Source organism: Cucurbita moschata, unplaced genomic scaffold, assembly GCF_002738365.1.
Source record: "Cucurbita moschata cultivar Rifu unplaced genomic scaffold, Cmos_1.0 Cmo_Scf00005, whole genome shotgun sequence".
NCBI lineage: Eukaryota > Viridiplantae > Streptophyta > Magnoliopsida > Cucurbitales > Cucurbitaceae > Cucurbita > Cucurbita moschata.
In genome coordinates, this window is record NW_019268521.1 from 1,741,393 (window position 1) to 1,767,104 (window position 25,712).

The window sequence follows — 25,712 nt, forward strand, 5'->3', positions numbered from 1 at the left end:
GGGGGGGGGGGGTGTATGGGTACAATTCTAGACTGGAATTTTGTGTTAACTCTGATTAAATCACGTCACAGGATACAGACTACTACAATAAACTAGAAGAACCCTTGGATGAGGAGAACGACATGTTGGATCTGGCATTCGGACTTACAGAAACGTTGGTTACTTGTGCATAAGTTTGTGATTTATGTCTATATTTCCTTTGATCTTCTGAGTATACACCATGTATTTAATCATACTTCATAGATCAAATGATGTTATAATCTGTTTTTGTGTTGGTATTAACTTTGTTGGAATACTGCAGGTCTCGCTTGGGATGTCAAGTTATTGCAAAACCTGAACTTGATGGAATACGTTTAGCCATTCCTGCGGCCACCAGGAATTTTGCTGTTGATGGCTTTACTCCAAAGCCACACTAACCATTTCGCAACTATAAGAGGACGATCAAACAATGTTCAACCCACCAATTTTGCCTCGCGGTCGAATTTAATTCTGCTCTCGTGGTTCCAAGTATGTTGGAAACTGTTTATAGAATTGCTTAAATCTACCTTCTATTCGCTTGAAAACGTAGCTGATATGTCATGATCAAATTCCATAAAAGAAAAGGTTCAAATTTTTTTACTAAGCTCTGATTATAGATCAATAATTTGTTTGAAAGTTCTTGCCTATCCTTTATTTATGCGTTTTATTCTTGGTACATGCAATTTCTTTTGATTAGTTCCTCTTTTCCACTCTCTATTTGGGTGGGAACGACATAGGGGCGTATTTGATCCATTAGGAAGACTGAGATATCTTAACCATTGAGTTATACACGGTTCATCTGTCGTATATGAACACGTTAGCCCAATATATCCGTGATATATTACTTAGTATCAATCTAAATCAAAATGGCTCATTCATCTTTAGGGAAACAATACACTAGTTCTTTGTAGCCATCACAAGTCTTCGTAAATTCACATAAACAGCTAGTGATACTAATAACAGCTAATCAAGAAGAGCTGGACTGAGAACCTGAGATTTTTATGTGGTTAAAAGTATAGCAAGTTCCAAAATTTGGTAGAGTCAGATGTAATAAAAGGGTCCGTTAACGCTCTTATCATCTGCCATGGCTTTCATTGAGAATCCGATCTTTGCGTGTACTCTGCAACTAGTTGAGAAAACGAGGATGACTTATCTTCTAGCAATCTTGTGGGGGTGTCATACTCCTCAATGAGTCCTACATGATGAGAAATGAAAGTCAAGTTATGGATGGACAAGTTACATGGTTTGGTGGACTATATGTGTATCAATACGAACCTTGACTTAGAAGCAAGACCATGTCACTGTCAAGGACTGAGGTTATTCGATGTGCAATCGTAATGACAGTACAGTCGGAAAAATGTTGTCGTAGAGTCTGTTGAATCAAGTTATCCGTAGCTGTATCGACAGATGCAGTAGCTTCATCAAGGACCAACACCTTACTCTTCTTGAGTAGCACTCGACCAAGGCAAACTAGCTGCCTCTGACCCATGCTCCAATTCTCTCCATTCTCACTAACTGCATTGTATTCACAAATGAAAGTTTGAAGAACTTCTCTTCATTGAAACCTTCACCAGAACATCCAGAAACATACCTGCTGAATCCAGCTTTCCTTCCTTTTTTCTCACTTCATCTCCAAGTAGGCATTTATCCAGTGCCTGATGCATCAATGAAATGCTTGAACAAAACAAAACAAGGTAGACTTCTTTCTAGGGAATGATTAGAAGAGGAAACCGTGTTACCTCCCAAATGTCTTCATCTGCATATTCTTCAAGGGGATCGAGATTGCTCCGCACAGTGCCTTCAAACATAGTAGGATCCTGAGGGATGATACTGAGTTTTGACCGCAAATCATGAAGTCCTATCGTTGTTATGTTGACGTTATCTATCACAATATGACCTGCTACGGGATCGACTATCCGAAAAAGTGTCTGTATTAGAGTTGATTTGCCACTTCCTGTTCTCCCAACAATGCCTGTTTTCTTTCCTCCTGGAAAAGTGCATGTAATACCTTGCAACACAAGAGGTAGCTGAGGTGCATAGCGAACCTACATGATAAAAGTTCAGGACAGAATCACAGGTATCAGATTTGGGAGCTGTTGGTATCAAAGGGTATAAAAAGAATTTGAAGTACCTGCAGGTTGTGAAGTTCAACTTCTCCGAACGTTGGCCAGCTACTATCCGGTCGGTTTTCCTCGATAACTAGAGGTGGCTCACTAGGGATTGAAGTATATTGAAATATTCTCTCCACTGATATAATTTTGTTCTCCATATTGCAAAGGTTCCATATTAGCGAAGCTTGCAACATATTGAGGTTAAGTCCATAGGTTACACACAAGCCAGCAATGCCTTCAGTGTAGAGAGTAAAATAAATTAGGCAGTTGGAAAAAAGAAGTACAAGATCATTGTTTGAAGATAGAACAGCTTGAAAATTGAACCTGGATCAATGACTCCCACAGGGATAGATACCAAGAAAATCAAAGACGAGGCGAATGTGATCGAAGACAATAAATCGAGACGGAAGCAGAGCCATTCCATTGCTGCAGCTGTGTGGAACTTGGGTCGAGAGTATGCATCTGTCAGTTTCATATTGGTGTCCTGGAATCTTGACTCTTGATCAAAGCTTCTAATAGTTGTTGATCCAGAAATCGTTTCGGAGAACAGTTGAATCCCTGGAGCTTTGCATACTCCAATCAACCGGGATAGCTCTCGTGCTGATGGAATATAATATTGCTGCATAACAAAAGCTCAATGTTAGGTAGCTGCACAGTAGAAGCTCTAAAGATTTTTGTTTTCAGATTATTTAACTACGAGATCCCACGTCGATTGGGGAGGAGAACGAAACATTCCTTATAAGGGTGTGGAAACCTCTCCTTAGCAAACGTGTTTTAAAAACCTTGAGGGAAAGTCCGAAAGGGAAAGCCCAAAAAGGACAATATCTGCTAGCGGTGGTATCAGAGCTAGACGTTGGGCGATGTGCCAGCAAGGAGGCTGAGAGCCCACGAAGGTGGTGGACACGAGGCGGTGTACCAGCAAGGACGCTGGCCCCGAAGGGGGTAGATTGGGGGTCCCACATTGATTGGCAAAGGGAACGAGTTTCTGCGAGGATGCCGAGACCAGAAGGAGGTGGATTGTGAGATTTCACATCGGTTGGGGAGGAGAATGAATCATTTTTTATAAAGGTGTGGAAGATTCTCCCGAATGTTTTAAAAAATTTGAGGGGAAGCCCGAAAGGGAAAGCTCAAAGAGGACAATATCTGCTAGTGGTGGGCGTTATAACTTTCCTACCCTGACAAACCACAAGATCAGAAGGCATACCTCATACCAGATGCATAAAGCCATCACAGGGATAAAGATGATGAAAACCTGCCATGCAACTTGAGACATTACTGCAATGGTTCCTAGGATTTGAATCAGACTGAAGCAGAAGGCCCCAACTCGAAATGGTATATCCATATCAATGGCACTTTGGTCTGTGGAGGCCTGTAAACAAAAGAACAGTATATACAAATTATATACAAATTATGATTATACAGGTTTCAAGTGACTAGTTCAAGAGCATCCATGAATATAAATTCACTCACTCTATTGAGGATTCTTCCACTCGGAGTAGAATCGAAGAACGACATGGGAGCCCGAAAGATGCTCGTGTGCATTTTAACGAAGAGTTCAGTTGCTGCTTTAAAACCAGCCGTCACAAGAAGGGCTGATCTCAAGAAGACACACAAAGAGCTTCCAATGGCCAAAGCAACATAGACGATAATCAATCGAGAGGTCGAAACAGGAGGCTCCATATCATCTGAAACAGGAGTAGCCCATGCCATCCAGTAATTACTTCCAATTTGGAGAATCTGAAAGAGAACCTGAGCAAGCAATATAATAGGCACAAGAGCTCCACCATAAGCATACTTGGTATATTTCCAGTACACTGAAAATCCAACTTTTCCTTTCTCTCTTTCTTCTTCTTGTACAAGCTGCCCTTTTGACTTAGTTTCATCAACTCCCTTCCCATCTTGTGTATCTGTTTTATCTTCCTCATATGTAATGCCATTAGTATTACTCATAGACCCATCTTCTTTGCTTGCAGATTTTCCAGAAGCATCTCCTTCCACAGAATTAATGGTGGATAATGCTTCCTCGTGTGCGCCAACGAGTGTCATAAAGTCGGTTCCAGAACGAAGAATTTCATCGTACTTTCCAGATTGAACAATTTTTCCATCTTTCATGACCTGATAGTAAAGAATCTCCTAAGTTCAGATGTAAAAGAACAAGGAGCATGACTAAAAACAGAGATAGAAGTCCTCTACTTACCAAGATAAGATCTGCAGCTGGTAAAAATTCTACTTGATGAGTGACATAAATGACTGTTTTTGAATTCAGAACACCAAGGAGACATTCCTGTCAGGATAATTCAAGCAGGATTATTGTAATGTGAGACCATAGCAGTAGGAGAGGGTTGCAAAATATTCTTTATAAGGGTGTCGAGACTTCTCCCTAGCAGATGCGTTTTAAAACCCTTAAGGGGAAGCCCAAAAGGGGAAGTCCAAAGAGGACAATATCAGCTAGCAATGGACTTGGGCTGTTACAAATGGTATCAGCGCCAGATACCGAACAGTGTGCCAACGAGGACGTTGGGCCCCGAAGGGGGATGGATTGTGAGATCCCACATAGATTGGAGAGGAGAACGAGTGCCAGCGAGGACACTGAGTCCAGAAGGGGGGTGGACTGTGAGATCTCACCTCGATTGGAGAGAGGAACGAGTGTTAGCAAGGACGCTGGGCCCCGAAGGAGGGTGGATTGTGAGATCCCACATCGGTTGGAGAGGGGGACGAACATTCCTTATAAGGGTGTGGAAACCTCTCCCTAGTAGACGCGTTTTAAAAACCTTGAGGGAAGCCCGAAAGGGAAAGCCCAAAAAGGACAATATTAGCTAGCAGCGAGCTTGGGCTGTTATAAATGATATCAGAGTTAGACATCAGACAGTGTGCTAGCGAGGACGTTGGGCCTTGAAGGGAGGTGGATTGTGAGATCCCACATCAATTGGGGATGAGAACGAGTGCCAGCGAGGACATTGAGTCCCGAAGGGAGTGGATTGTGAGATTCCACCTCGATTGGAAAGGGGAACGAGTGTCAGCAAGGACGTTGGACTCCGAAGGAGGGTGGATTGTGAGATCCCACATCGGTTGGAGAGGGGGACAAACATTCTTTATAGGTGTGGAAATCTCTCTCTGGCAGACACGTTTTAAAAACTTTGAGGGGAAGCCCAAAGAGGACAACATCTATTAGCGGTGGGTTTAGACAGTTACATGTAAATTTGCAGATCGAAAGTAACTAGGAAAAAGAATTACCTTGAAGAGATGAGAACCTGTATGAGCATCAACTGCACTAAAGGGATCATCAAACAAGTAAATATCAGCATCTTGGTACAAGGCTCGAGCAATTTGAATTCTTTGCTTCTGTCCACCACTTAAATTGATTCCTCTTTCTCCTATTACCGTCTGGTCGCCAAATGCAAGAATTTCAAGGTCCTTTTCTAGGCAACATGCTTCAAGAACTCTTTTGTACCTTTCTCTGTCCATTTCTTTGCTAAAAAGTATATTCTCCTCAATCTTTCCACTCTGTATCCATGGCGACTGAGCTACATAAGCCTTACTACCACACACCCTCAGGTTCCCTGATAGTTTAGGTACCTCTCCCAAGATGCAAGATAGCAAGCTGGACTTGCCCGACCCAACCGTACCACAAACAGCTACTCTCATGCCATGTTCCACTTTGACATTGATATCTTGCAACGTCAGGTTCGAAGAACTCGAATCATCCCAAGAAAAGTTCCCATTGATAATCTCAACTGCTGTAGTAGAACTCCCCCTTGGAAGCCTCTCTATAATATCAGATTGGAAGTCGTCAAGACGAAGGAACGACACTATTCTATCAAGCGAAACTTTCGTTTGAACAACCATTGAGATCGTGTCAGGAAGACCGTAGATTGGTTCTTGAAGAATCCTAAACGTTGCAAGCGCGGATAATACTTTGCCAGAATCTAATGGGATCCCCACAAGCGTACATGTCCCAAAAGTTACCACAGACACAAATGTTGGTGCACCCCAAAAGACAAACGTCGTAGCTGACAATGTATAAAGGAACTTCTTTAACCATCCCGCCTCGATGTTCCGAAGTTCGGATATCTTAGATAGGAACTTCATCTCCCATCCCTGAAGCTTAAGAATCCTCATATTTCTCAAGATTTCAGCTGTAGCCTTCATCCTTTTGTCTTTTGACTCCATTATCTTGTCCTGAAACTTCTCCTGCAACTTTCCCAATGGGATATTTATCAACATAACAGCTATAGTTGCAACAAAAGCTGAAATGGAAGCAAGACCAAGTTTCTTATACAAAACCAACAAGGCCAATCCAACTTGCAAAACCACCAGCCAAACATCGTGTATATACCAACTGAAATCAACGACCCGCTCGGCATCTACGGTCATGAAGTTGATAATCTCTCCGCATGTATGCTGTTGCCTCGACTGGCAAGAAAGAGTCAGACCCTTGTTGTAGATCATTGCAACCAATGCTGCTCGAATCCTTATTCCGACTTGTTGTACCCTAAAGAACCAATTCCTCTTTGCGAGACACTCCACGAGTTTCGCTACGAAAAAAACACAGACCAAAACATAGCCCTCACTTTCGAAATCTCGCTGACCGTTGAGATATTGAACAAAAGTGTCTATAAGATAGGGGCCAACATAAGTAGCCAATGCATAAATGAATGCAAGAGCAGCAGTTAAGGCTATTTCTTTCCAAGCTGAGTAGAGTAAACCCTTGACCATAGAAAAAGTGGTGACTCTGTTAACTGTTCCACACTCCAACTCAAGCTTGTTTCTGAGAATATGAAAGGTCCGAGAAACAGCATCACGGCTTGCAAGTTGAGGAATATCCTCAAGGTCTAATGCCTTCTTATTTCCAGCTGCAATCAAAGCACCCATCCAAGAGAATGAAAGGATACTGAAAATCCCAGCAGTCTCATAAGGGGTCACAGTTTCATCTCCTTTCAAGTTCTTCAGCTCAACGACGCCATCGACGATGCCATTACTGAGAGTAGTTTCACCATTTAAAAGGTGTTCTTCAAGAGGGTCTTGTTCACTCACACTCTTCCCAAAGAACCCAACATATATGATCAACAAACCAGAGACAACCGACACAACATCAGAAACCAAGTATCTAATGGACAAGAAATGAGTTTGTCCATAAAGAACAGAGTCCACAGCAAGGCAGTAGCAAGAAACAGCTAAGTAAGAAACCCACCAGACTCTCAAATGACTAGCAACCTTTGCCTTTCCAGTTTTGGAAACATGAGAATGTAAACAAAAGGAAACCGTGCTCCATGCAAGTGCTTTCAACCCAAAATCCAAAAGGGTCACCATATTTTCATCAGACCATCCATTTCTATACCAGTAAAAGCAGCCAAGAGAAAACAAAACAAGGTTGAAAACAGAAACAACGAGGCAGCATATGAACATTCCCTTAAAGTACAAACACCTCGTCTCTCTTTGACATCCCCCATAGCCTGCCTTCAACTTAAAGCTAACCCATGAGAAGAACAGAACAAGCAACAAAACCAAGTGAGCCAAACCAGACAAGCCATGAGCTAAAATGGGTTCAAGGAGAAAGTGAGCAGCAGAGCTCACAGAGGAAGAAGAAGGGTCATGAAAGAACAAGTTAGCTAAGAAACCCATGATTCAAAAAGCTTGAATGATGGGTGTGCTATGACAACAGCGAGGTTTAGCTCAATCCAAGTGAAGAACGAAGAGAATCCTCAGCTTCTATAGTTCTATATATCCATAAGAAACAGAGATAGAGTCATACGTTACTTCCTTTGGACAAGGATGCAGCGTGATGCGCAAGAATCAGGGGTTGAAAGTATCGACAAAAAGCCAAAGAGGGAAAACCCCGATTAAAAAACAAAAGGGGTATTCACTTTCTACTTTCTAGGCAATGGTCGGATGACGCATTAGAAAGAGACAGATGGCTCCATCCTATAATCATTTGTTTCTTCGTTCTTCCAAGCCTAAGTTCTATCCAGATTTTCGAAACACAACAGTGATTCAGAGCATCATAAAACAGACTTCAATGGTGTGTGCTGCTACTACAATCGGCAGGTGGGCTATAGAAAATCAAGAACAAGAGCGATTATAATGCAAAAACTAACCAGACCCATCTAAGATTCTACCTGCAAAATGTTGGACTCTTCAACCAATAAGGATTACCTTTCCTTGGAATTTGGGGAGATTCCACGACGAGACAGTGAGAGTACAGAGACGGCACTATAAGTCAAAACTGACGCCCAAGGAACCCATTTATGGGGTTGAATGATGACGATTGATGAAGTAAACTTGAATTTTCAAAGCAGATTCCAAAGAGATTGGCCATTGCGCGTTGATGCCTGAGAGCTGCCTCGAAGTTGAAGAACGACGGGCCATCGTGATTCGTTTTTTATGTCTCCCTTCGTTTCCTCCACGAACGATATTGAGCTGTTTTCCTTTTGAATACTAATATTAATCTAATTTTCTTAATTCTTAGTTTAAAATAATTTAATTCCAAATATCACTTTTTTTTGTATTTTTAAACGTCCATTTCTAACCGCTCAAGTGCAACGCTAGTAGATATTGTCGTATTTCGGGCTTCCCTTCAGTACTTCTACTCAAGGTTTTAAAATGCGTCTAATATAAAAAAAAAGTCTAGCCTTACTTCGTCCAGTGCTCGCATCACCCAGCGACCGGCTCTTATACCGTTTGTAACAGACCAAGCTTATCACTAGTAGATATTGTCCGCTTTAGTTCATTACGTATCGTCATCAGCCTCACGATTTTTAAAACGTGTCTCAGTTAGAACTTCACTAGCTGCATCATTGCCCCGAGGCAGGAACGGAGAAACTTTCATCATTACTATCCCCACCCAAATTCTCCATCTATTTTTGTAGGAATCGAGATAGTGCTCAGATATTAGATTCTGCACATAAATTTTTATTTTATTTAATTTTTTAAATGGTTCTTCCATCTAATTATACATAAAAATTTAATTCATTATAAAATTTTAAAAATATATTCACATAATTTTTTTATATAATTATTTTCAACAATTAAATTTAAAATTTATTAAAAGTACAGTAATAAAATAAATATAAGGAGTTTTAGCCTATTAAATATAAAGTTTTATTTATAGAAAAGGTGAGTTAACTTTAAATATATTTTCCTTATATTGAGGAATTTTCCATTTAAGGATTTAAGTGTGTAATATACATATATATATATATATATATATATATTTTTTATGGATATGTATTTTCTTAATCTAATTACAAATATGCCATTTTTTTTATGATAAATTTGAATTATGGTAATTAATATCATTTTATTCTCACATTATTGATTATTTTAGACTCGGTTTGGTTTATGACTTGAAAATTTATTTATAAAGAAAACAAATATTTTAGTAGAAAACAATAGATGAAAACTTCTCTCGTTTCAAACGCTAAATTGTTCTTGACAATTTAAAAAACTCGAACAATTTAATCCTATCATAATAATTTAGGTTAAGTTAATTATTATTGTTGTACGAGTTCACTTAAGATTAATTTGGGTTGAATCGAACCAACCCGAACATATTATTAAGTTTAAAAGTATTTCATTTTACGTACCATATTAGATTTATAGTTTATTTTTAAAATTATTTGTTCTCTAATTTAAAAAAAAAAAACTATAACGTAATTTTTCATAATAAAAAATGAAATTTAGTTATTAATTTTAATTCTGTTTTTAAAATAAATATATAATAGCCCAACTCGCTCGTTACGTGTTGTCTTCAACTTCACGGTTTTAAAACGCGATTATAAGGGAGAGGTTTCCACACGCTTATAAGAAATGTTTCGTTCATCTCTTCAACTGATGTTGGGATATCACAATCCACCTCGTTGGGGGACAAGCGTCCTTGTTGGTAAACCGTCTCGTGTCTAGCTCTGATACCATTTGTAACCCTCTCCAACCAGTGTCAGCTCTTACAAAATGAATAAATAGCTTTTTCACGAGCAATGTTGAGTTGGGCTCTTCCAAAATCATACATTGAATTGAGGCCCAAATCAATAATTACGTGCAAATCCTAATTTTTAAAATTAGTTTTCGCTCGTTAGACTCGGTATAATTTTGAGCCACGATAATAATAAAGAGTCCCAAACTTAGCTATACCTCCTCCCGAGAGCCCTTAGCATCAGAATGTTCATGTCTCTTTTAAGTCGAATATTTCGTAAGATGTCAAAGAAAATACTATGCTCGAGAGTTATTCTACTATTTTGTGAAGGAATTCTTTTAAACCTTTTCGAATAATTCTAGTAAGAATTATGTCAATGGGACGATCTCTAAACGCTGTTAACAGTGATTTCTCCCTATTAGCTAAACGAAGCCGAAGACAGATTATATTCTCTGTCTTTACCCTCGAGCTCGCTCAAATCCCCACCTAGCTCCGTCTTGTAACATTGAAATTTTAGTTATTTTTTATAGTAAAATATTATTTGATTTATTAGAATGTTTTATATTTTTTAATATAAATTTATTAGAAAATGAAAAATTAACCATTAAATTTTCTTTTGAAATGAACATTTTTTTAAATAACTAAATATATATAATATAGAAAAAAGCGTTCAAAAATTTTGTCTCGATATGTGAGAAAATAAACGGAAAATTTCGTGGAGATGGTGATAGACATAAGAGGTCTTCCCACGTCCCCGTTCCACTCTATAGACATCTCTAATTACGTTTAGAATCTATAATCAAGTAAAAAGTGCTTCCACGTACTCCACCGCTTGTGTGGGCCCCCATCAATTCCTTTGAGTTTCGTTCTTGCGAACATACTCCCCAACCAGGATACTAACACATTAGCAACACTGCACGAGTCGATACACACAGTGTCACAATCACATTTTGATGGCAGCAGACTTGCGATTGTGCGGCACTCACTTTCCAGCAACAAGTGAGTTAAACCTATTCGTTCTTACGTCACCTACGGCTAAGAAACGTATGCTCGAGCCTCTGGCCCCAGTTCAAGAAGAAAGTTTTAGAAAACATGGGCCGAGAGATTTCGAAAGAGAGTTTTGAAAGCTGGTGTTATATGAAAATGTAAGCAAAAGGCAACAACAACGACTTACTGCATATAACTATTGGGTAAGGAGAAGTTGACAACTAGTCATATCCCCTATAATACATTTTGAGGCATTTCATGTCTTCGCCTTCATGTCTGGCGCACCAAGACATGATTTTTTTGAAACGTCATACTCCTTAAAAAAAAAAAAAAAAAAAAACATTACAACATGTAAATACATAAAGGGTTTGGCTTGTCATGAGCATGCGACCATCGGTAACACGCCCTAGACGAGCATGACCATGACACACAGCGCCTAGTATCCATCGTTTACCCGTAGGACTACCAGGGTAGAACATAAATTGTCCTAACGTTTTGATTCAACCCTCCCAAAATTACTTCTCGAACAAATACTCAACTTAAAAAACATCTTACACATGTTTTCTTATTAACCTTACATTTTCTTTCCCGCTTTCAAACATCACAATCTTAAGTTAAAAAATACATTTCAACACCGACTTACTGTCGTCCCGAGAAACTTACCATTCTTTTATACGCGTTTACAAATCCAAAACACAAGGACATCAAAAGAGACAACTCTATATTTATTTTTATATATATATTCGCCATTATTACATCAGCTTGAGCTTCAACACTCAATTCAATGGCCGAAAATTAAAAAAAAAAAAAAAAAAAAAAAAAAAAAAAAAAAAAAAAAAAANAAAAAAAAAAAAAAAAAAAAAAACCCAAAAATCTATATAACATAATCAGACCACTCGTTTATATGAGAGATATGATCCATAGTGAAACTTGGCGTCTTATCCAACTTAATCGGATTTGACTTCCCGCCGACCAGCCTCGCCGGATTCCCGACGGCCGTCGTCCGCGGTGGCACATCCTTCAAAACTACCGACCCAGCCCCAATCTTCGCTCTATCACCGATCTTAATGTTACCCAAAATGCAAGTTCCGGCGCCGATCAAAACCCCATTTCCAATCTTCGGGTGCCGGTCGCCGGAATCCTTCCCGGTACCGCCTAAAGTCACATGGTGAAGAATCGAGACATCGTTTCCGATGACCGCCGTCTCGCCGACGACGACGCCGGTAGCATGGTCGAGAAGAATCCCACATCCAATCACGGCGCCGGGATGGATATCAACGGCGAAAGTTTCAGATACTCTGTTTTGAATCAACATCGCCAGAACTTTCCTCCCGTCGGACCAAAGTTTATGAGCGATTCGATGAGATTGAACCGCTAAAAACCCTTTGTAATTCAGAAAACATTGCACATAACTAATACAAGCCGGGTCTCTTTCCTTCACCGCCCTCAAATCCCTAACCCCACATCGCAAAATCTCGCCGCCGTCGTCTCTCAAAACGTCCAAGAACAGCTCGAACAGAGTCGTACTCGGGAGGCTCGAACTACAGAGCTTAATCGAGAGATGGTTCGCTAGCGCTCGATCCATAGAGCTATGGGAGAGAATCGAACTGATGTAATAGTTCGATAAAATGGGTTCATCTTCCACATCGGAGCGAGCTTCTTCCCGGATTTTCAACCAGACATCGGAATCGGAACAGGGCGGCGGCGGCGGAGGAGAATCTTGGATTTTGTGGGGATTTGGGGAAATGGGTATGGAAGAAATATGATCGGAGAAGGTGGGTCGGCAGAATTTGACCATTTTGTGATGTGGGTCGGAAGAGATAGAGGGGTTTGGGTCGCCGGAGAGTGGGAGGCAAGCCGCCATGGGATGGGGATGAAGGTGGGGGAAACAGAGACGGCGGCGAAAGGGAGTGGGGATGGAGGAGATATGGAGGCGAGAGAGGGGTATTTATATTGGGTAGGTGGAAATTTTCTTGGGAAAATCTCCAAATTTTCCCGGAAAGTGAAATGGGGAAGAAAATGAGGTTTGAATGGATAATGATCGCTTAAGAAAGTGGGAGAGAAGAAGGTCAATGAAGAAAAAATCAAAGGAAATTTAAAAAATATATATATATATATATTAAAATTTGATTTTTTATGATTGAAATGGTATAAATTTATAGTTTCCAACCTTTTTTTTTATAGTTTGCTATTAATTAAATTTCAGTTTCATCCGTTCCACAACGATAAAATTAGTTAAAATTCATCCGTTTCAAAACGTTTGAATCAGTTAAATCATCTGATTATTTATGAAATTTTATTGAATTCAGTATGAACTAGAGAGACACATTATCAGCTTAGACACGAATAGATAAATGGAGCGGGATTGTCCCCGTCCCACTTAATGTAAATATATATACATACATAGGCTATATAAAAAAAAAATTAGTAAATTCACTCAACTAATTTTATTTTAATGGTTAAGAAATAATATTAAAATTTAAATTTTTAAAAATTATATCGGTAGAATATTATAATATATATATATATATCAATTTATTAAATTTTTTTAATAAAGATTACATTAAAAAAATGAAAATTTTAAAATAACTATATTTTTTAAAAATAATAATAAATGATAAAAAATTACGCGTGGAAAATCTAATTGCCCAAAAATACGTGATTTTTTTTATTGGATTAAACTATTTTATTAATAATATAAATTATTTTGTAATAATTTAAATTATTTAAATATAGGTCAAATTACACGTAGTCTCGAACTTATAAAACTATATTAAATACGTGATTTTTCTAATTTAGATTATAATTAGTAATTGACGTGTACTGATTTTTTTTTTTAGGTTAGAGTTCAAATTTTTATGCCTCGGTTATTTTACAAAAATAATAAAAAAATAAAAAAACCATCGAATCGAACATAATTCGACTAGTTTATATATATTATCGACTAAAAAAATCAAACACTTGAATTGAAATCGCTAAATTTTGAATGTTCGTGACCTAAGTTATCGAAAAAAACGTATGAATAAGACGGGTTCTTTATATATTTTTATAGTCAAATACTCAATCTCTCTCTCACGCTCAAAAGAAAGGTGATATCTCTATCTTTCTAAAGTAGTAGACATAGACATTCACCTAAGAAAGAAGTCGAAACTATTCTCGGAACAATTCTAATTATTAGGGTTAAAAATATATCAGATTTCGATATGTTGCAGTACGTATCGGGTTAAAATAAGAAATATTACGAGACTCAACTTTAACATTCAACACGAGCATACCCTAATCGATATTTGATCCCTACCTCGTAACCGTTAAACTAAAAGAGAAGTATATGTACTCAATTTTTAGATGTTCGATTAGGTCGCGGTTCAATTTGAAGTTATTTGAAATACTTAGAAATGTTGTTAGTCAAAAAATAGTAAAGACATTCGGAGTTTGGCCAAATAAAGACAAATAAACATAACTTATTGATGGTTATATGTACTTGATTTCCTAGATAGGGAGTGTTGGGTTCAACGACCATGGCACATGGTTTCGTCAGCATAGCTAAAACTTCGATATTTTAAAAAAACGAGTATATTTTGGACCTGTTTGGATTGTCCGAGAAAAATTTGGAAAATAAAGACTGTCACCGATAGTTGACAATGTTGGTGATAGAGTGAGGTCGGTGGTCTTCAGTGGACGATTGTAGTCGTGACTGATGATGGCATGGGTGAGTGGCGGCTGATAGGGAGTAGTGGTCGCTAATAGTAGGTATGTGGAAGTGAAAGTGGAGAGATTTGGAAGGGGCAGTGTGAGGGTATTTTGGTCATTTTTATATATTATGAAAATTTAAGAGAGCTTCACAACTAAACGTTCACAAAATTATTTTTCTAACATTTGATTTTAAGTTTATATTCAAAACACTATGATTGACTACTGATTACCACCGACAGTTGACAGCGATGGTAGTAGAGTGAGGTTAATGGTTTCCGGTGACGGTTGTGGTTGTGGGCGATGACAACAAGGGTGAGTGGCAGGTGATAGGGAGTAGTGGCGGCCAATAGTAGGTATGTGGAAACGAAAGTGGAGAGATTTGGAAGGGGCAGTTTGAGGGTATTTTGGTCATTTTTATATATTATGATAATTTAAAAGGGCTTCACAATTAAACGCTCAAAAACCCTTTTTCTGAAATTTGATCTCAAGTTTATATTCAAAACACTTTAATCGACTACTGACTACTGCTGACAACAATTGACAGTGGTGGCAGTAGAGTGAGGTCAGTGGTATCTAATGGACAGTTATAGTCATGGGCGATGACGACAAGGGTGAGTGACAGCTGAGAGAGAGTAGTGGTTGGCAATAGTAGGTACGTGGAAGTGAAAATAGAGACATTTGAAGGGGTATGTGAGGGCATTTTGGTCATTTTAATATATTATGAAAATTTAAGAGGGCGTCACAACTAAACGTTCAAAAGCCATTTTTCTAAAATTTGATTCACTGTTTATATTCAAAACACTATGATCGACTACTAACTATGACTAATAGTTGACAGTGGTGGCGGTAAAGTGAGATCAGTGGTCTCCAGTGGACAGTTGTGGTCCTGGGCGATGACAACAAGGGTGAGTGGCGGATGATAGAGAGTAGTGGTCGTCAATAGTAGGTAAGTGGAAGTGAAATTGGAGAGATTTGAGCGGGGTAGTGTGAGGGTATTTTGGTCATTTTTATATATAATGAAAATTTAAGAGACTTGACAATAATTAAACGTTCATTTTGAGTGGTCCCAAAATTAAAAATCTTGTAGTTATAGTCAGCAAACATAGTCGAGCGTGGCCTCCAGACCTAAAACCAAGAACGTATGAACGACATAACTTTAAAATATGTCATATTTGTGGTATCAATCGAGAACGATCTCAATTCATATCGATACGAGATAATACTATGAATCGAAATCGAAATCTTGCGAAAATCGAACCAAAATTGATCGAAAGCCACACAAATTCAAATAATTTCTCCCCCACAAGTTCTTCATTCACTATCTTCCAAACATTTGTCAATGGATGGTTGAAATTGTTTTGGATTCTCCCTCTCTCACTCCACAACCACAAGAACCATACTAAAAATATTGTGAAATGTCCTTTTTACCCTTTTCCATCTTGGAAGCTACCTTTGGTTTCCAATAAGTGGCCATTAATTCAATATGGTCTCGTGAAATTTTTTATCGAGCATGTCATTTGATCGGGTTTGAGATATTTCTTGTCACACGAGTTGGGTGTATCTGCAAGATAAGATCTCGGACGGTTGTGATACTTAACTAAGTATTGAATTAGAAGCATAGAGCTCGAGAGTATTGATTGTGTACCTTTAACGTGTGAGGAGTTTCTTTGTTTATCTATTGAGTCGATTCAAATCATGAGAAGGGTATTAACCTTTCTGAGCTACCAACAGTTAACTCGAGTGCCCTTTATGTTTTAGCTTATTATGGCTCGGGTTCTTCAACTCGATATCTAGGAGCTTCTTGAACTTTCATGATATGGATTTAGACATTCATAATAAAGTCTTTAGAACGAATAACGTAAGAAAAGAAATAAACAATGTCATGATCTAATTTAAGAGCTACAAACAATATGAATGCACGTACCCTAGTTTCAGTCTCATGACCGTCACTGCAACGTCGTCATTCGTGAAGAGGTGTATTACCTTTACTAAAAAATAGGAGTAGCACGTGGCTTGAGTTTGAAGGTAAACGTAAGGCACCTCTACATGGATGATGACGTTGTGGTGATAGCCATGGGACTGAAACTAGGGTGAATGCATTCACGTTGTTTGTAACCCTTAGGTTAGATTAGGGCATTGTTGTAATAACTCAAGCTCACCACTAGCAAATATTGTCCTCTTTGGCTTTCCCTTTCAGGCTTTCTTTCAAAGTTTTTAAAATGCCTATGTTAGTGAGAGACTTCCACATTTTTTTAATTCCCTTCTACAACTGATGTGAGATCTCACAATCGACCCCCTTGGGGGCCAACGTCTTCACTGGCACACCGCTCGGTGTCCACCCCCTTCGAGGCTCAACGTCTTCCCTGGCACACCGCCTGATGTCGAGCTCTAATATCATTTGTAACAACCCAAGCTCACTGCTAATAAGTATTGTCTTCTTTGGACTTTCCCTTTCGAGCTTCCTCTCAATATTTTTAAAACGCGTCTTCTAGGATGAGATTTTCATATTCCTTTCGTTCCCTCTCCACTTAACATGTGTTGGTGACCTAGTTTTCAATAGAAAAATAAGGTCCGTTACATATATAGCCCTCAACAAGCAGGTCCTATCAAATAATGAATGGAATACAATTACCATTTTTTTTTTCTGAATTTATTGGAAAAAAAATTAATTTTTTAGACTAAATTAATATATATATATATATATATATATATATATATATATATATATATATATATATATATATATAAACTTTGTATTTGGTTGAAAAATATCACTAAATTCCTTTTAATTTAAAAAAAAATAATAAAAATGTTTTTAGACAGGATATTTTATTTAAAAAATACTTTAAACTTTCAAAAAAAAAATTATAAATTATTTCTAAATTCAGGTTCAGTAGCTAGCTCTTTTTCGGTTTTGTCTTGACTTCTGCATTACCGAGTTCAATCAGGAATAGGAATAGGAGGTTACAGTGAAAGAAGGAGATCAAAGGAAAGGGCACAAGACTGATGTGTGTAGAACTCTCAGAAGAGTGGTCCAACTCGAATATAGGAGGCATCCTTCTGTATGGGTAGAAGGAATAAGTAGAATTTTGAATGTTTGACTTATGGCCAAAGTCAGAAAGATTAGATTTTGCAGTCTTCTCCTCTCTCAAATATGGCGCCACCCCATTAGCCGAAGTATGGCCGTGAAGATCTAGGAGTGTGAGCAGTACGAGCTGAAAGGCTCCCATACTGTTTGGAGGGCAGGGGGCATAGATGCCAAACAAACCTGACCCCTAGAAGGAATCTTGAGGATTGACTGAGAGTGAACTCTCATTGATTCTTCGAGAATAAAAAAAAATTTAAAATTATACGTCTTTTAATTTTTAATTTTTTTTAATATCATGAAATTTGGATGATAATAATTTTTTTTTTTTAATTTTACTTTATTTAAAAGTTTTAAGATTATTAATGCTATTTTTAAAATTTTGATGATATTTTTTAATGTGAATTTTATGTTTAGTGAATTTTTTAAAAAATTAAATATTTTGAGAATAAAATTTTAATTTTGAAAGTTAAATAATTTAATCTAAAATAAATTAAAAATAAAATACCTTTTTGCCCGATAAAGTGACAAACACTGACCTTTTCGGGCAATGATAAAGTAACAGTCAATGGTGGTGCTGTGACGCGAGTGGTGACGTAACTTAATTTGTTTTGTGAGGCTCCTTTAATTATTAAAGATTCTATCTCAATAATAATAATGAATTAAATAAATAAATAAAGTTTTTAAAAAGGATTATTTGGACTTTTCACTACGTAACTAATTACGTGTCGTTTAGGTTTCCAAATCAATTTCGTACTTGTTTTCCTCTAAATAATTTCCCCAATAATAAATTGACTCTATTAATTTTTAAAAATAAAATAAAATTTCAATATTTTCTTTTTTAATTTTTTAATTTTAGTTTATTATGCCAATATGTTATAAAAAAAATAATAAAAATCAATTAGTATTTTTTAATGATCGCAAATTTACTATGTTGGCCTCGTAAAATGATATGGATGCTCGTGTATGTTTTAAAAATAATATTTTTACGCTCGTTAAAAAATATTTTTTTTGTTAGCTTTATTGTTTGTTTCTAAGATGGTGGATAAGATAATGCGTTAACTCAGGTGTTTAAAAAAATTCGATAACTCGAAAAATTCTATCAACCCAGATTAATTTTAGTTGAATTATGATCTTATTTGAGTTGGGTTACGTTCAAATAAATAAAAGTTTTCAAAGATTGAGTTGACTCATGAATTCTCGTGAGATATTTTGTAAAATATATATTGAAATTGAAATGTTTGAAAATGAATAAATAAATAAATATTTTACTTTTATTATAAACAAAAATTTGAATGAATGACCCGAACAAACCCAACCCGAAAAATTAGGGTTGAGTTGGGTTCACGAACATAAGCTCTCATGGCTTTGTTTAGGGCTTTTCCGGTAGTATTCCTTGATTATAAACTCATGATCATTCCCTAAATTAGTGGGAACGTTAAATAGCAGGTCTTGGACTTCACATTTTAAAAATAACCGGAAAAAAAATAAAAATAAAAATAAAAAACTATATTATTTTTTGGTTTTTATTATTTATTACTAAATAAATAAGTTTATTAGTAACTCATTCCATTTTAAAATTTTAAAATTTGAAAAGAAATTAGTTTTATAATAAAAAAATAAAATTAAGAATTAAAAAGTCAACCACAAATTGCCACATATTATTTATAAATCAATAATAAAATTATATTTGCAACCAATTATTATGAATTAAATTTAAAAGACTGACAACTTCAAAGGCTGCCACGTGTCATCATCGTAGCCATTTAATCAAGTAAGCTTATCTTGATCAAATAAAATTAACCAAGTGGAAGCACACGTCTTACCTCTTTTTAATTTCAATTAACTCATTATACAATTTTGTCATACACGTCACGAAGGAAAACATATAAATAGAGAGACTAATCCGACTTATGTAATTAGGTATGCGACACGACCCTTGCTTAACTCGATACCACATTACACGATGTACACGTTGTAGTGATATGAATTGTACATGATATCGTCACCAATCATGATCTGTAACAACCTAAGCCTACAGCTAGCCGACATTATCCGCTTTGGTTGGTCAATTACGTATCGTTGTCAGCCTCATAGTTTTACAACACGTCTGCTAGGGAGATGTTTCCATGTCGTTTTAAGAAATGTTTCGTTTCCCTCTCCAATCGATGTGAGATCTCACAATCCACCCCCTTGAGGACTTAGTGTCCTTGCTGGCACATAGCCTGATGTCTGATTCAATAAAATTTGTAATAGCCCAAGCCTACCGCTAATAGATATTATCTGCTTTGGCCTGTCAACCTCACGGTTTTACAACGTGTATGCTAGGGAGATGTTTCCACATCGTTATAAGGAATGTTTCATTCCCCTCTCCAACCGATGTGGGATCTCACAATCCACTCCCTTGGGGTCCTAGTGTCCTTGCTGGCACATAGTCTGGTGTCTGACTCTAATATCATTTGTAACAGTCCAAGCCCACTGCTAACAAATATTGTCTGCTTTGGCCTGTCAACCTCACGATTTTACATGTCTACTAGGGATATGTTTCCACATCGTTATAAGGAATGTTTCCTTCCCTCTCCAACCGATGTGGAATCTCACAATCCACCCCCTTGAGGTTCTAGTGTCCTTACTGGCACATAGTCTGGTGTCTAACTCTAATATCATTTGTAACAGCCCAAGCCCACTGTTAACAAATATTGTCTGCTTTGGTCTGTCAACCTCACGGTTGTACAATGCGTCTGTTAGGGAGATGTTTCCACATCGTTATAAGGAATGTTTCGTCCCCTCTCCAACCGAAATGGGATTTCACAATCCACCCCCTTGAGAACATGTGTCCTCGCTGGTACACAACCCAATGTTTGGCTCTGATACCATTTATAACATCTCAAGTCCACCACTTGCAGTTATTGTCTGTTTTTGTCCATTACGTATCGCCATCAACCTCACAATTTTACAATGCATCTACTAGAGAGATGTTTCCACACCGTTTTAAGAAATATACTGTTTCCCTCCCCAACCGAGGTGGGATCTGGTTGTATTACAAATACAAAAGCATGCCAAATTGTCTTTTAACACCTGATTTTGTTGATGCTACGCTACAAAAGCATGTAAGAGGGCTTATAGTCAACCAAACCATGCATATTGACAAATGTTGTGAGGCCTTGAATTCCACCATTTTTCATTGCTCCATTAAGTACAAAAAGAAGAAAAAAAATAATACAAATGATCGATAAGAGACTGCAAAGCAGCAAAGAACCAACAAAGAAAAACATAACGTAAGGACCAGCTATCGTCTCTACGACCCGTTCCATTGTTATCGTTTACACGATTTCATGCTCTGATATATATCAATAGTTACATCCTCAGATACCCATTACCTAACACGCAAGAAATCAACCAAAAAGTGTTAAAGAAAGCATGAACATGGAGCAAACAAACATTGAAATGAGCCAAATAACCATATAAAAAATCGGGACAAAACCGATACGACTGCCTGATGATTATCGACATCAACGAACTGCAAAACTAGCTAGATCAATCAATTCCGTGCACCCAAAAGAATGTTCATCCCAGCTCTATCAAAGACATAAATTTCAAATGTCCTTTTATCTTCAACCTAAGGTCGGTATCGACTCCACTTCTGTTTCTTAATGGCAGGAGAATACATACAGAACTCCCTAGTTTTTTCATGGGCTTCTTTATTCATGCTTGTATGGAAATCCTCGTTCTTGATCCCACTTGTTGACGAGTATCTATTGCTTAAATCTAGATGCTCAACTAAACAAGTAAACACGAACTTTCCATGAGAAATAAGGTTATCAATTATAAAGAAAATGAAACCCCCTATATAGTGTATATCAGTAACGGCCAAAGCCTACCACTAGTAGATGTTGTCCGCTTTTACTCGTTACGTATCGCCGTCAGCCTCATAATTTTAAAACGCATCTGCTAGGGAGAGGTTTCCACACCTTTATAAGGAAGGCTTCGTTCCCCTCTCCAACCGATGTGGGATCTCACAATCCACCCCCCTTGAGGGCCCAGCGTCCTCGCTAGCACACCGCCTAGTGTCTGGCTCTGATACCATTAGTAACGGCTCAAGCTCACCGCTAGCAAATATTGTCCGCCTTGGCCTCTTATATGTCGCCATCAACCTCACGGTTTTAAAACGCATCTACTAAGGAGAGGTTTCCACACCCTTATGAGAAATGCTTTGTTTCCCTCTCTAACCGATGTGGGATCTCACAACATCAGAGTGGTAGACCCTTCACATTGTTCAATTTGCTCTCTGACAAACTCACATCAATAGACTAAAAACAGAGTTTTCTCAGCTACCTTGAACCACCACAACAATTAATTGATATAGCTAAATTTAGAAATGCTGCCAAGCATTTAAACTTTGGTGTAGCAAAACTAGTAATAATTGAATTCTTGAAGAAAATAATGAAGGAGCAGAAAAGGAATACTGGCTTTAATGCAGACAGCATTATAACGTGCCATCAGAGAGGACAATATACCAGTAAAAGGAAAACCGACCATGTAATAGACTTATGGAAACTAAATTTACCTTGGTGAAGCTCTTCTCTTTATAGCTTGACCTCCACATCAACACCAGCTGGAAGGTCTAGTTGCATCAACGAATCGATCGTTTGGGCAGTCGGGTACAAAATATCGATTAGGCGCTGATGGGTTCTGATTTCAAAATGGAATCTAGCATCCTTATGAACATGAGGAGATTTAAGAACACAATAGATGCGCTTTTTTGTAGGTAATGGCACGGGACCCATGGTTTTTGCATTTGTGTTCCTTGCAGCATCCATTATCTGCTTGCAAGAGTCTTCAATGAGGGGAACCCAGTAAGACCTTAGTTTAATTCTAATTTTCTGCTTTGGCGCCAGCTGAAACCACAAACATCTTAGTTCGTTAAAATCAGCCAAGAAAAGGATGGATACTATCAATTATACGACCAACTAGCTCAGATACGTCCCTAGATACACCTCGTAGCGCGTATAATTCAACAAATCAAATAACACAACACGACGACATGCTGAAGACCTTATAGGCGTCTTGTAAACAGAAAAAGGTACAAAATGAATATACTCTAGAAGTGATCAGGTTTAATGCCTTCCCTTGTACTTGAATTACTAGGCATGTTTTGAATTATGCTCTCAATCTTATTCTTTTAGAATGGAGTCCTTTTCTATAATTAGTTTGGGTCTCCTTTTGTTTGGGCTTGTTTTTGCTTACCCTTATATTCTTTCATTTTTCTCATTGAAACACTGTTTCTTACACACATATATACATATATCCTGATATTCTGACCAATGAGTCTAGTAAATGAAGTCAGCAGAGTCCTTGCACAATTGGAGAGGTGAGATCCCAATCAGTTGGGGAAACAAAACATTCCTTATAAGAGTGTGGAAACCTCTCCTTATTAGACGCGTTTTGAAACTAGGAGACTGATGGTGATAGGTAATGGGCCAAAGTGAACAATATCTATTAGCGGTGAGTTTGGGTAGTATCAAATGACGACGATGATATCAGAGCCAGACACCGAGTAGTACGCCAACGAGGATGTTGGGCCTCAAGGGGGTGGATTGTGAGATCCCACATCGGTTGGAGAGGAGAACAAAGCATTCATTATAAGGGTGTGAAAACCTCTTCCTAGTAGACGCGTTTTAAAACCATGAGGTTGACGGGGATACGTAAGGGGCCACAGCGGACAATATCTGCTAGCGGTGGGCTTGAGTTGTTACAAATGGTATCAAAGCCAAACACCAGGCGGTGTGCCAGCAAGGACGCTGGGCCCCAAGGGGGGTGGATTGTGAGATCTCACATCGGTTGAAGAGGGGTACAAAGCATTCCTTATAGGGGTGTGGAAACCTCTCTCTAGTAGACGCGTTTTAAAATCATGAGGCTGATGGCGATACGTAATGGGCTAAAGCAGACCATATCTACTAGCGGTGGGTTCAGCTGTTACAAGAGAATTGTGTACTACTCGGTTGAGGAGGTTGTTTTAGAATAAAAAAAGAATATGGAACTGAAACATTCCACTCAATCCCACTACATTAGGAAATTTCGATGTTTCATGAGTACCATCACCTTATTTAGCCTCTAAAGCACACTACAATTACAACTGATACATACATGTTATTCTCCATTCACTCATTACCTCACCCAATCAACATAGCTGGATAAAAAACTTATGATACTGATATAATCTCATTAAATGATTTCACTTGTTATCTATTCATCAGAACCAATATAAATCTCGGAGTTTTGTTTTGGTTTCAGAAGCTGCTGTGCAGGACATAAACATAAGAATTACCTTATCCACATCCTCACCAATGCTGAATGCTGAAGTTCCAGGCGCTTCAAAATCTTCACCCTAAACATAACATGAAATTGAAAACAACATGGAAATTTAGAACACCATTCAATCACATCCAGAACAAAAATTCTCAAATCCATCACAAAACGTAAAGAAATCGTAACATTTTGCTCGATTTCGCACTACTTTTCTAGACGAACAACATTATCACAAACCTCGAGAGTGGCAGCTCCGGAGTCCTCCAGGATTTCCGGAGGCGGTTCGTTGGCATCGGAGGAGTCTAGAACTTCGGGAGCAGCATAAACCCTAGACGATGGCAACGAAAAATGGAGGGGTTTGAGCTTTAAAGCAGTAGAAGAGGAACCAGAGAAGGGAAGAAATCTCGGTTTAGGATGAAGGGATGATAAGGGAACAAATAGTGAAGGAGATGGAATTATAGTAGCAGAGAGTGAAGAGATAGCCATGGAAGTTCCTCTGGATATCAATGGCGGATTCTCTGAAATAATGGAAGCTTTTTGCTCGCAGCGTTATCCAAATCAGTTGCTCAGTGTTTTTAATTTTCCCGGAAAATTTCATTCCGCACAAAATTGTCAATATTTTTGGGCCATGATCACAAGCCCACTTGCACACATCACATCGGTTTGTGGTTTGTGATGACTCAGTTCATAGTCCAATCTGATTCAAACTCAAAATTTCATGTTAGTGGCTCAATCTAATCTAACCTAATTCAAACCCAAAATTTTATGCGGGTGACTCAAGTAGCTCGAATAGAGTTCATAATCCAACCTAACTCATACAAGAAATTTCACGTTGATAACTCAAGCAGCTCGATTAGAGTTCATAACCCAACCCAAACCTGAAATCTCATGTTGGTGGCTCAAGCAGTTCGAATAGAGCTCATAACCCAACATAACCCAAACCAAAAATTTCATGTTGGTGACTCTAGCAACTCGAATAAAGTTCATAACCCAAGCTAACCCAAACTTGAAATTTCATGTTGGTGACTCAAGCCGCTCGAATAAAGTTCATACCCAAGCTAACCCACCCAAAATTTCAGGCTGGTGACTCAAGCAACTCGAATAGAGTTCATACCCCAACTTAACCTCCGAAATTTCATGTTGGTGACTCAAGGAGCTCGAATGAAGTTCATAACCCAACTTAAACCAAACTCGAAATTTCATATTGGTGGCTCAAGCAACTCGAATAGAGCTCGTAACCCAACCTAACCCAAACCCGAAATTTCATATTAGTGACTCAAGCAACTCGAAAAAGTTCATAACCTAAGCTAACCCAAACTCAAAATTTCATGTTGGTGACTTAAGCAACTCGAATAGAGTTCATAACCCAGCCTAACCCAGACCCAAAATTTCATGTTGGTAGCTCAAGCAGCTCGATTAGAGTCCATAACCCAACCTAACCCAAACCCAAAATTTTATATTGGTGACTCAAGGAGCTCGAATAGAGTTCATAACTCAACCTAACCCACCTCTCTATTTTCGGGTTGGTCAAGTTGACCCGAATAAAAAAGTTAAACCCACAAACCAAATCAAATTTACGATTCTCCAAAAATTAACCCAA

The 25,712-nt window shown here is 38.0% G+C and overlaps 4 protein-coding genes across 8 annotated transcripts in view; 1 reads left to right on the forward strand and 3 right to left on the reverse strand.

The window, feature by feature from the left end:
* LOC111443174 (2Fe-2S ferredoxin-like) overlaps positions 1 to 4,207 on the forward strand; it is a 7,677-nt gene extending 3,470 nt beyond the window's left edge. For 3 of the 5 annotated variants that reach the window (XM_023080865.1, XM_023080866.1, XM_023080864.1), the window contains 2 exons: positions 72 to 154; positions 302 to 654. In XM_023080865.1, the coding sequence (XP_022936633.1) occupies positions 72 to 154; positions 302 to 416 (198 nt within the window). In that variant the 3' untranslated portion in view covers positions 417 to 654. Of the gene's footprint in view, positions 1 to 71; positions 174 to 301; positions 655 to 4,102 lie in introns of those variants that run through there. The other 2 variants (XR_002710447.1, XM_023080867.1) reach the window with 2 other exon arrangements.
* On the reverse strand, positions 836 to 8,553 carry LOC111443167 (ABC transporter C family member 3-like). Its single transcript, XM_023080856.1, has 10 exons — positions 5,364 to 8,553; positions 4,327 to 4,413; positions 3,600 to 4,244; positions 3,334 to 3,498; positions 2,454 to 2,748; positions 2,150 to 2,364; positions 1,758 to 2,063; positions 1,610 to 1,673; positions 1,294 to 1,533; positions 836 to 1,213 (listed from the first exon to the last, which is right to left on the reverse strand). Exons 1-10 carry the CDS (start codon positions 7,749 to 7,751, stop codon positions 1,110 to 1,112), a joined length of 4,509 nt encoding a protein of 1,502 aa, XP_022936624.1. The 5' UTR covers positions 7,752 to 8,553; the 3' UTR covers positions 836 to 1,109.
* A 3,028-nt stretch (positions 8,554 to 11,581) lies between these two features.
* On the reverse strand, positions 11,582 to 12,988 carry LOC111443173 (serine acetyltransferase 1, chloroplastic-like). The gene has a single exon (XM_023080862.1). The coding sequence runs from the start codon at positions 12,887 to 12,889 to the stop codon at positions 11,900 to 11,902; it is 990 nt and encodes a 329-aa protein (XP_022936630.1). The 5' UTR covers positions 12,890 to 12,988; the 3' UTR covers positions 11,582 to 11,899.
* A 7,938-nt stretch (positions 12,989 to 20,926) lies between these two features.
* Positions 20,927 to 24,685, reverse strand: LOC111442692 (30S ribosomal protein S10, chloroplastic-like). The gene is made up of 4 exons (XM_023080166.1): positions 24,350 to 24,685; positions 24,132 to 24,191; positions 22,371 to 22,701; positions 20,927 to 21,183 (listed from the first exon to the last, which is right to left on the reverse strand). Exons 1-3 carry the CDS (start codon positions 24,596 to 24,598, stop codon positions 22,390 to 22,392), a joined length of 621 nt encoding a protein of 206 aa, XP_022935934.1. The 5' UTR covers positions 24,599 to 24,685; the 3' UTR covers positions 20,927 to 21,183; positions 22,371 to 22,389.
* Positions 24,686 to 25,712: the final 1,027 nt, after the last annotated feature.